The sequence below is a fragment of the Ascaphus truei genome, chromosome 21, assembly GCF_040206685.1.
Source record: "Ascaphus truei isolate aAscTru1 chromosome 21, aAscTru1.hap1, whole genome shotgun sequence".
NCBI classification, from domain to species: domain Eukaryota; kingdom Metazoa; phylum Chordata; class Amphibia; order Anura; family Ascaphidae; genus Ascaphus; species Ascaphus truei.
The window spans coordinates 2061152-2073194 of record NC_134503.1 but is presented as its reverse complement, the minus strand read 5'-3'; the positions used below and the strand labels follow the sequence as shown (position 1 = coordinate 2073194).

Below are 12043 nucleotides of genomic sequence, written 5' to 3'. Positions count from 1 at the left end.
TTCCAGGGTTGACTCCGTAACACGCTGTGTTAGTTCTCTTCAGGTGTGTGGGCTGTGGGGGTGTTTCTGCGTCTTTTCTTACATCCTGTTCTTCTCTCCTCTCCTGTCTTCTCCGCTGGGTGTAATCAGTGAGCTCCGCACCCACCTCACACCACAACATGGTAAGTCTCCCAAACTGTCACCTCATTGGGGAGCTCTGAACCATATTCATTCTGCAGGTCATGTGGTTACTTGCAGGTCTTGATACCCTTTAATGGACCAGAATAAGCTTTTTTTAATGGATTGTAAGCTGTTTGGGAGAAGGAATTCATGTCATTATTTGATGCTTTTCTCCCTGATTTGCCCTAGATTTCTCTTAAGTGTTGTGCACACACATGATGCACACACACATGATGCACACACACATGATGCACACACACATGATGCACACACACATATGATGCAGTAACGATAATGCAAGCACTCAGTATGCAGAGGTTAAGGTAGGGTAAACAAAACGCTTTAATAACCCCAGCAGTCCGACGTTTCGGCGGTGCCCTGCAGCCTTACGCACGGTGAGGTCTCAACCTTGTGTACAAACCACATCTTTAAAGAGGTGGTCCATGTTGGTCCAATAAAACATATCACAGCGTGTGACATACATGTAGTAGTGTGTTGGAATAATCTGTGTGTGACATACATGTAGTAGTGTGTTGGATTAATCTGTGTGTGACAGTGTATCCTCTCTGCATATGTAACACTTCTTTCTGTGTTTGTCTGTTTGTGTTACTCTTTTCTCTCTGCCTGTCCTCTCTGTGTGACGCTGTATCCTCTGTGACACTGTATCCTCTGTGACACTGTATCCTCTGTGACACTGTATCCTCTGTGACACTGTATCCTCTGTGACACTGTATCCTCTGTGACACTGTATCCTCTGTGACACTGCATCTTCTGTGCCTGTTCTCTCTCTGTGACACTGTATCCTCTGTGCCTGTCCTCTCTCTGTGACACTGTATCCTCTGTGACACTGCATCCTCTGTGACACTGCATCTTCTGTGCCACTGCATCTTCTGTGCCTGTTCTCTCTCTGTGACACTGTATCCTCTGTGCATGTCCTCTCTCTGTGACACTGTATCCTCTGTGACACTGTATCCTCTGTGACACTGTATCCTCTGTGACACTGTATCCTCTGTGACACTGTGTCCTCTGTGACACTGTGTCCTCTGTGACACTGTGTCCTCTGTGACACTGTGTCCTCTCTCTCTGTCACACTGTATCCCCTGTGACTGTCCTCTCTCTGTGACGCTGTATCCCCTTTGCCTGTCCTCTCTCTGTGACGCTGTATCCCCTGTGCCTGTCCTCTCTCTGTGACGCTGTATCCCCTGTGCCTGTCCTCTCTCTGTGACGCTGTATCCCCTGTGACTGTCCTCTCTCTGTGACGCTGTATCCCCTGTGACTGTCCTCTCTCTGTCACGCTGTATCCCCTGTGACTGTCCTCTCTCTGTGACGCTGTATCCCCTGTGCCTGTCCTCTCTCTGTGACGCTGTATCCTCCCTCTTGTCCCCCAGAACGGGAAGGTCTCTAAGAACAAGAAGAAGAAGCTGAGGCGGCAGCAGAAACGTCAGCAGAAGCTGCTGGAGGAACGTCTGAGGGACATTCACAGCATGGAGGAGCTGGGAGGGGAAGACTGCAGCCCACACCCCCCAATGGCAGAGGGCTGCCAGACTGGCCACCATGAGCAGATCTGGGGCTACCAGCCCGGCCAGGAAACTACTAGCAAGAGGGAGAGTGAGTACCAGAGCGCCTCACACGAGTATCCTGGGGGTTACGTTACCAGTGCCAGACTCAAAGTCTTGTAGATGTTTAGAGTGCTAAGGAACATAGTGACATAGAAAGTGACGGCACATAAGTGCCCTGTGGCCCCCCCGTGGTTGCCAGTGGCCCCCGTGGCTGCCCATTCTCCTGTCTGGCTGTAACACCTCAGACACTAATTCTTATTTATGATATAGCATAATATCCAGTGGCGTAGCTACAGCCCAGGGGTTCCGCGCCCCTTGGGGGCCCACTCCATATTTGCCAATTGCGCATGCGCGGCCAACGCAATAGAAAAATGCTGCCTGGGGCCCGCCCACGTCTCCCTGCGCCACTGATATCTATTCCAAGCATTCCCTTACTCCAATCCTCAAGGACCACCAACAGGCCAGGTATTAGAGGCATCTTTGCTTCAGCACAGGTGGCTCAATCAGCCACTGATTGAGCCACCTGTGCTGAAGCAGGGATGCCCTTGAGGACTAGACCTTGTCACCCCTGCCTTACTGTATCAGCCCCTGCCACCTGTGTTGGGAAGCGCTACCACGGATCCACCACCTTTTCCTACTTCCTCTATTCCCCTCCCGCCTCCTACCGCATGGTCGCCGGAGGCTTCCGGAGGCGCCTCCCTGTATAGCTCAGGCCAGGGTGAGCCGGGCTGGGGAGAGCTGGCAGCCTGCAGAACGATGATAACATGAGGGGCCCTCAGGACAGGAAACGGGGGGGGGTGAGATTAACGGAAGACGTTAAGAGAGAAGTGGCCAGTTTGATGATGATGAGGCCGTGGGATACTGGCCTTTGTAGTGGCAGAATCCGGCTCGGATCTCATTGCCAGCTCCATGTGACCTTGAGCAAGCGCCCTTATCTCCGTTTAAGTGACTATCATTAGATTGTCAGCTTTTCAGGCAAGAATTACATTGTGTCAATACAATTCTTCCACACTCTATATCATGAGTAGTATTATTTAATTGTTGCTGTAATTATTATCATAGAATTGGAAAGGCCCTCAGAGGACACGTAACCCCTTTGGTCTCTTTTAGGTTCCTCTCAGCCCGGATCCCAGCCCGGATCCCACCCTATTTCAGCTGTACCAGTGCACAGGGAGAGTGCGGACTCGGCACTGGGGAGTGGGGGTACCACCTGCCTCGCCCAGAGCCCCCCATCCTCGGGCCTGTATGAGAGCTGTAACGGGCACAGTGCCCGCCCTCGCTGTGCCAGCCCTGACACTCACACCTCGGGATTCTCCAGCTCTGCCTTCTCCCCCACCTCGGGCTCTGCCATATCGGGGTACTCCACGGGCAGAGAGAAGGGGGGGACCCCTGTCCCCAAGCTGTAAGTGACACGTGGAAAGGCATGTGTGTGCATGTGTGTGCGTGCGTGCGTGTGCGTGCGTGCATGTGTTACGTGTGTGTATGTGTGTGCGTGTGTTACGTGTATGTATGTGTGTGCTGCTCAGAACCTCACTGTGTGACTCCTTCCCAGCCAGTGATTGCAGATCTGTGTGATTTAATTCCTTCCAGAGTCCTGATGTAAGCAATCCTCTCCCCCTCCTCCCTCTGCCCTCCTTTTTCCTCCCCCTCCCTCTCCCCTTTCCCTCCCTCTCCCCCTTTCCCCTCCTCTCCCCCTTTCCCCTCCCTCTCCCCCTTTCCCCTCCTCTCCCCCTTTCCCCTCCCTCTCCCCCTTTCCCCTCCCTCCTTCCTCCCCCCTCCCTCTTCCTCCCCCCTCCTTCATCCCCTCCCCTCTTCTCCTCCTACTTTCCCCCTCCTCTCCCCCCTCCCTCCTACTTTCCCCCTCCTCTTCTTCCATCTCTTCTCCCTCCCTCCTTATCTCCCCTCTCCTTATCTTCCCCCTTTCACCTCCCCCCCTCTCCACCTCTCCCCAGTGACTTTCAGAGCTGCAGATTTCCTGGTTAATCCTTTGGATCCACAAAATGCCGACAAAATTGAGATCAAGATCGCAGATCTTGGGAATGCGTGCTGGGTGGTGAGTATCACAGTGACATATACACAGTGACGTATACACAGCATAGTGTCAGAGAAGCCCTGTATATACACAGCATAGTGTCAGAGAAGCCCTATTCGCTTTCTCTCTCGCCCCCTCTCTGTGTGTCTCACTTTCTCTGTCTCTCACTTTCTTTCCCTCTCTCTGTATCTCACCTCTCTCTCTCTCTCTCTCTCCTCTCTCTCTCTCTCTCTCTCTCTCTCTCTCTCTCTCTCCTCTCTCTCTCTCTCTCTCTCTCACACTTTCTCTCTCTCTCTCTCACACTTTCTCTCTCTCTCTCTCACACTTTCTCTCTCTCTCTCTCTCACACTTTCTCTCTCACACTTTCTCTCTCTCTCTCTCTCACACTTTCTCTCTCTCTCTCTCTCTCTCTCACACTTTCTCTCTCTCTCTCTCTCACACTTTCTCTCTCTCTCTCTCTCTCTCTCACACTTTCTCTCTCTCTCTCTCTCTCTCACACTTTCTCTCTCTCTCTCTCACACTTTCTCTCTCTCTCTCTCTCTCTCTCACACTTTCTCTCTCTCTCTCTCTCTCTCTCTCTCTCTCACACTTTCTCTCTCTCTCTCTCTCTCTCTCACACTTTCTCTCTCTCTCTCTCTCACACTTTCTCTCCCTCTCTTTCTCACACTTTCTCTCTCTCTCTCTCTCACACTTTCTCTCTCTCTCTCTCTCTCTCTCACACTTTCTCTCTCTCTCTCTCTCTCTCACACTTTCTCTCTCTCTCTCTCTCTCTCTCTCTCTCTCTCTCTCTCACTTTCTCTCTCTCTCTCTCACACTTTCTCTCTCTCTCTCTCTCACACTTTCTCTCTCTCTCTCTCACACTTTCTCTCTCTCTCTCTCTCTCTCTCACACTTTCTCTCTCTCTCTCTCTCTCTCACACTTTCTCTCTCTCTCTCTCTCTCACACTTTCTCTCTCTCTCTCTCTCTCTCTCTCTCACACTTTCTCTCTCTCTCTCTCTCTCACACTTTCTCTCTCTCTCTCTCTCTCACACTTTCTCTCTCTCTCTCTCTCTCACACTTTCTCTCTCTCTCTCTCTCTCTCTCTCTCTCACACTTTCTCTCTCTCTCTCTCTCTCTCACAACTTTCCTCTCTCTCTCTCTCTCTCACACTTTCTCTCTCTCTCTCTCTCACACTTTCTCTCTCTCTCTCTCTCTCACACTTTCTCTCTCTCTCTCTCTCTCACACTTTCTCTCTCTCACTCTCACTCACTCACTTTCTCTCTCACTCTCTCACTCACTCACTCACTCACTCACTCTCTCTCTCTGCAGCACAAACACTTTACTGAGGACATCCAGACGCGGCAGTACCGGGCCCTGGAGGTTCTGATCGGAGCTGGATATGGAACCCCTGCTGATATCTGGAGCACAGCTTGTATGGTATGGCTGTTACTATGGAGGGAAGCGATGGTCTGCAGGGCTCTGGCAGGAAAGGGTTACACAGCGATGCTCTGGCAGGGAAGGGGTTACATAGCGATGCTCTGGCAGGGAAGGGGATACACAATGATGCTCTGCAGGGCTCTGGCAGGAAGGGGTTACACAGAGAAGGGATGCTCTGCAGACTCGCCCGCTCACACCGCTCCTCTCTCCTGCAGGCCTCGAGCTGGTGACCGGTGATTATATGTTCGAGCCGCACTCAGGGGAGGATTACACGCGTGATGAAGGTATGAGGGGGGGAGGATTACACGCGTGATGAAGGTATGGGGGGGAGGATTACACGCGTGATGAAGGTATGGGGGGGGGAGAATTACACACGTGATGAAGGTATGGGAGGGAGAGGGTGGGGCGGGGGGGTGGCGGGGGCCCGCACAGTTTTTATACACAAGCTCTGCCTGGGAGCCTTGTGCTGTACATAGCACTGCGGGAGTCAGGAAAAGTAGTGGTACTGAGTCTGATTTCAAGAATGTCTAAGCCAGTAACCTCTATAAAACCAGAGTATGGGAGAAGTGACCGTGCAGCTTAATCATAGCGACAAGATGGTGCTGGTCCCCAGCTGTGAGTGCAGCCACAGCTAACTGTCAGCAGGGTGACATCAAGGGACTTACATAAGGTGACATAGGTCATTGTCACGGCACAGTGGCAGAGTTAAAGGCCCGGTGCACGACTGCCACTATTGGAGGGATCTAACCTTTGCTCAAAGAAACAATATTAACCCTTTTGGTGGCGGGGGGCTGACGGTCTGTGTGTCCCTCTGTCCCAGATCACATTGCACATATCATTGAGCTGCTGGGGGACATCCCTCCACACTTTGCACTGTCAGGACGTTTACTCCAGAGAGTACTTCACAAGGAGAGGTGAGTGTGCGCCACACTCCCGGAGCATGCTGGGAGATCCGGTGCTGTGCTGCATGATACCCGCCACTATGTGTCCATCTAAACTTGCTCTGACGCCTTCAGAGTCCCGCTGTGCGCTGGCAGACGGGCGTGCCTGGTTTCACCGCCAAGAGCTGCGTAGGTTTGCAGCGGCACGGCCATGTTTCATCCCCGAAGTCTGGAATATCAGGCTGCGCTTATAGCGCCAGCGACAGCGCGTCAAAACAAATGAATTGCTGCCGTCGCGATCGCTGGAAGTCATCTCAATTTGATTTTTCCAGCGACCGCAGCGTATAGGCGCGGCCTAAGGGTTTGGACTCGACCATGTTACCATCCCCCGAGAGTTTATTCTGGGTGCTCTTCAGTACCGTTCTTTATGGACTCGGAGAAGCTCACGTCTAGAGAATGGTCAAGTTGGCCCAATGAGCCAGAATGTTTTGGATTCCTCTTCGCTGCCAAAGGGCCGAGCCGTGAAGGACGAGGCTGCTCTCCTCTGTCCGGAAAGCGGGGATAGCGGTATCAGAAGGCGTACAAAACCACCCGGGATGTGTAGCTAGGCTCATGTTAGCGCGGCTTCCTGTGCATGCTGGGATATCGCTCTTTTAACTCCGTCCTCTCTCCATTCCCCAGGAGATCTCCGGCACATCCAGAACCTGAAGCACTGGGGCCTCTTCGAAGTCCTGCTGGAGAAGTACGAGTGGTCGCTGGAGGAAGCCTCCCAGTTCTCGGATTTTTTGCTGCCCATGCTGCAAACCCTGCCAGAGAAGAGGGCTTCAGCCGCACAGTGCCTGCAGCACCCCTGGCTCAACTCCTAGCCTCCACCGTGCCTCTCTGCCTGGGAGGTTTGGTCTTGGCACAACGGCGATACGAAGGAGCATTGGATGGCAGATGCCATGGGCGTGACACCCACTGGGCCTGTTCTATGATGGGTGATTTGATTCTGCCCACGGCGGGTGGAGGAAAGTTCCTATAAACTTCTTGTGGGTTGTAGCACGTTGGGCGTCTTCACCACCACGAGCGGCCGAGCGTCACCTGCTATTAGGAGAATGACCGATGTGCTTTATAAGGGCGGGGGAGAATCAGCTGGTGTGTAGACAGAGATGTCCTGATGTATATGAGAGGGGTCTATCAGAGTCCTCCGGCTGCAAAAAGGGAGCAGAGAGCAGCACCAGATTCATCAAATAAACAGCATCCCATAGAAAGCGATGGGAGTTCCTGCGTGCCGCCTGGTGGAGATTTTGTGCGCCAGTTTTTGAGCCGGGAGACCGATAGACTCACGTCGGTGATATAACCGTAACGTGAGGAGTTTATTGGACTATTCCAGCTGATAAAAAAAAAAAATGACTTCAGATTTCTGAATGAATAAAAGTGCTCAGTATAGAAAGGATAAGGGAGTGTATACGTGGTGAGACGGCGAGCTGTATGTGATAAGGTGAAAGGTGTACTCGGGCCGCTAGCGGGCAGCGTCAGTACACGGGCTGCATGTTCGGATCAGGAATCGGCAGGTTCTTTTCCTTAAAAGGAAAGCGCACAGAGATGCCGTGAGTAACGGGCTATTTCCTGCTGCTGATGTCAGAGGTCACTTACTTGGCAAAACAAGGTCCCGTTAAAACCGTTCTCAGTGATGAGCACAGATTTACAGCACGGCTGCTGCACGATGCACAGGAGGAGGAATACATTGTAATACAGGGTGGTGCTGATCAGCTATAGATGAGCTATACATTATACTGAGAGAGGCGGAGTCACATGTACCTAAAGGGACACAGGTATACATTATATAATAATAATAATAATGTATACATTATCAGCTTGTCTGTCACTGCTCTGCAAAACACTGAAGGTCGCTTCGCTAGTGAAGGTGTTACACTTATAGATTTGTGTACCTCTCTCTGTTACAGTGAGGGAGAGGTATACAAATCTATATGTTACAGTGAGGGAGAGGTACACAAAGCTATACGTTACAGTGAGGGAGAGGTACACAAAGCTATACGTTACAGTGAGGGAGAGGTACACAAAGCTATACGTTACAGTGAGGGAGAGGTACACAAAGCTATACGTTACAGTGAGGGAGAGGTACACAAAGCTATATGTTACAGTGAGGGAGAGGTACACAAAGCTATATGTTACGGTGAGGGAGAGGTACACAAAGCTATATGTTACGGTGAGGGCGAGGTACACAAAGCTATATGTTACGGTGAGGGCGAGGTACACAAAGCTATATGTTACAGTGAGGACGAGGTACACAAAGCTATATGTTACAGTGAGGTATAGATATACTGGAAGCTGATATGTTTACATACATCCCACAGATGGATTGCATTTTAAACACTAAATATATATCAAGCTCAGGATTGTGAGGGTTCCAACGCACAGCCCCCCCCCTCTCCTGACACACACCCCCACACACACACTCCCCGTCCCCCCTACAATCCTCACGCACACCCTGCTGAGGGAACAGGCGGGTATTTGTGCTTGTGTTTTCAGATCGCCCTGTGTGTGTCAGGGAGGGGGGAGCAGTCATTAAAGTGTTACCCTCCTGTGTGTCAGGGAGGGAGGGGGGAGCAGTCATTACTGTGTTACCCTCCTGTGTGTCAGGGAGGGGGGAGCAGTCGTTACTCTCCTGTGTGTCAGGGAGAGGGGAGCAGTCGTTACTCTCCTGTGTGTCGGGGAGGGGGGAGCAGTCGTTACTCTGTTACTCTCCTGTGTGTCTGGAGGGGCTTCAAGATAAAAATCCTTTTCTTCCCGAGTGGGTGTCTTGTGTTTCTTTTGTGTGTCTTTTTCCAAGACATGCTCCGCGCTGCGTATACACGGGGCTCCGCGCTGCGTATACCCGAGGCTCCGCGCTGCGTATACACGGGGCTCCGCGCTGCGTATACCCGAGGCTCCGCGCTGCGTATACCCGGGGCTCCGCGATGCGTATACCCGGGGCTCCGCGCTGCGTATACCCGGGGCTCCGCGCTGCGTATACCCGGGGCTCCGCGCTGCGTATACCCGGGGCTCCGCGCTGCGTATACCCGGGGCTCCGCGCTGCGTATACCCGGGGCTCCGCGCTGCGTATACCCGAGGCTCCGCGCTGCGTATACCCGGGGCTCCGCGCTGCGTATACCCGAGGCTCCGCGCTGCGTATACCCGGGGCTCCGCGCTGCGTATACCCGAGGCTCCGCGCTGCGTATACCCAGGGCTCCGCGCTGCGTATACCCGAGGCGCCGCGCATACCCGGGGCTCCGCGCTGCGTATACCCGGGGCTCCGCGCTGCGTATACCCGGGGCTCCGCGCTGCGTATACCCGAGGCTCCAGGAATCCGTGCGCTGTGAGTGAGTCGCCCAGATCTCCCTAACGTGCTGCCTGAAACCCCCAGAACCAGACCCCCCCCCTCCTCCCCAATCCTCTGAGCCAGACACCCCCCCCCCAATCCTCAGAGCCAGACACACCCCCCCAATCCTCAGCCAGACACACACCCCCCAATCCTCAGAGCCAGGCACCCCCCCCCCCAATCCTCAGAGCCAGACCCCCCCCAATCCTCAGAGCCAGACACCCCCCCAATCCTCAGAGCCAGACACCCCCCCAATCCTTGGTGCCAGACCCCCCCCCCAATCCTCCGAGCCAGACACCCCCCCAATCCTTGGTGCCAGACCCCCCCCAATCCTCCGAGCCAGGCACCCCCCCAATCCTCAGAGCCAGACCCCCCCCCCCCAATCCTCAGAGCCAGACCCCCCCAATCCTCAGAGCCAGACCCCCCCAATCCTCAGAGCCAGACCTCCCCAATCCTCAGAGCCAGACCCCCCAAATCCTCAGCCAGACCCCCCCCAATTCTCAGAGCCAGACACCCCTCCCCAATCCTCAGTGCCGGACCCCCCCCCAATCCTCAGAGCCAGGCACCCCCCCAATCCTCAGAGCCAGACCCCCCCAATCCTCAGAGCCAGACCCCCCCCCAATCCTCAGAGCCAGACCCCCCCCCAATCCTCAGAGCCAGACCCCCCCCCCAATTCTCAGAGCCAGACCCACCCCCCCAATCCACAGACCCCCCAATCCACAGAGACAGATCTCCCTAACGTGCTGCATGAAACTTATTAACAGTGTTCTTACATTAGACACAAGCAGAAGATGGAGCCGTGCATCAAAGCAAACCTTGTGAGGTTTAATACACAGCCCCCCAATCCTCAGCCAGACCCCCCCCCCCCGATCCTCAGCCAGACATCCCCCCCCCCAATCCTCAGCCAGACCCCCCCCCCCCCGTCATTTCTATTTCATTAGCGACAATCAACCAGCATCAGGCCGCACATCTAACATGAAGCTGGCAGCGCGTGAATCAGCAGAACCGAGTTATTGGATCAGCACTTCTAACCCGGCATCACTGCGCGGGAATCCGCTTCTGCAGACTGAGAAACGATGGATATAATTTCCCTAATATGTAAATGAGGGAAGCGCCGGTACTTTCCGTGTCCTCACCGCAAGTAGAAAGGCGCTGGGAGAACGCCATACAAACCAGCAGCGGTTTGTTCTGTTACCGGCCCAATGACCAATGTCACTGTCCTAATCCGGCCCTTGGGTTATAAAACCCGGATAGAAGATGGACAGGTCCCCCAATATCAGGAAGGGACCAGTCACACACAGAGGGACCCACGTGGGCTCCAAACGCGGTGACACACACACCCCGGGTGCAGTGAGGGAGAGGCACCCAGCATAATGAAACACCTCTCTCTATTCTTCACCAGGCGCCCTGCTCCCTGTCACAGGGATTGTGACGATAGCCTGCCAGAGGTCATTAAAGGGGTTAACACAAATCACTGGGTTGAACTGTACGAGTCTTAGATATAATAAAGTATATTTATTCCTTTGGATAGGTGAACACACGAATAATACAGTAACAAACAAGAAGTACACTTACTTTGGGGTTGGGGAATGAGAAGTATGAAGTATAGCAATTCTCTCGCAATCAGGTAGCATTCAGATGATAAATTGAAGACAAAGGATAAAGGGTGGACATCAGTTTATAAACCTTTTGTGCCCTATCCTTAACATTGAGTACCGTGGATTGGTTTTCAATTATCTCTAGCCACTCGTTAACGTGGGAACACTTTTTGACACATGCCCACCCGGCTAGTTGGTATATGCGCAGTAGAGCTCTGGGGTCCCATTTCTATAACCCCTCCTCTATATCAGGAATGCCAGCCAGTCTACCAACGGAATACCTGGCAGGAAATCCTTTGTTGTGAGGTGTGAAATGGAACACTTGAAGACTGCTCTGGTTTGAGTAGTCTCCACCCTCATGCAAACAGTGGAGGTGGCAAAATCCTTTGAAACATACTCAGGTCCTAGACATTGGGTCGCCGTTCTGGCCATATGCTACCCTGGTATGCAAAGGAATTTCCTCTGGGTTTTACCCATACCTTGAAATACATTATGTTGGATAAAACATGAACATATTAAAATATCCGGTTCCTTTGGGTCCAGCAGGTCCAAACTTCCCAGTTCTCAATGCCGGAACTGGGACACCCTATGGTCCAATTTGCGACCTGCTACGACCTGGGAAACCGGAGATTACCATACTGGCCAACATATGAAAGCCTCTTCCACGGAGATCTGGGGTTAAAATGCAGGAGGTTTCTAAAACTTCCCTTGACTTGCATTGGGGTGCGGGAAATATCGGGGAGACGCAGAAGAAAGGTTCCCTCATAAACAGGGCGAGTTTGTCACTATGATAAATATGCGCATTAAACATAGCTGCTTCTGGGAGAGGTGAATAAGCCGCTATGTGCATTCACTTTGCCCCTATAGGGGGGGAGCACCCAGTCATCTCCTTACCTGCAGGGAATCCGGGGGTGCGGTCCCACAGGCAGCACCCTGAGGCCCCTCGCTGCAGGGAATCCGGGGGTGCTGTCCCCCAGCCGGCACCCCTAGGTCCCTCGCTGCAGGAAATCCGGGGGTGCGGTCCCACAGCCGGC

General features: G+C 53.1%; 1 protein-coding gene across 1 annotated transcript in view; it reads left to right on the top strand.

Annotated features, from left to right (window-relative positions):
• PLXNB3 (plexin B3) overlaps positions 1-8844 on the top strand; it is a 50811-nt gene extending 41967 nt beyond the window's left edge. Inside the window, 9 exon segments of the mRNA XM_075579516.1 lie at positions 130-161; positions 1548-1767; positions 2829-3131; positions 3683-3771; positions 5059-5170; positions 5385-5450; positions 5987-6051; positions 6053-6080; positions 6729-8844. Of these exon segments, the coding sequence (XP_075435631.1) occupies positions 130-161; positions 1548-1767; positions 2829-3131; positions 3683-3771; positions 5059-5170; positions 5385-5450; positions 5987-6051; positions 6053-6080; positions 6729-6913 (1100 nt within the window). The 3' untranslated portion in view covers positions 6914-8844.
• Positions 8845-12043: the final 3199 nt, after the last annotated feature.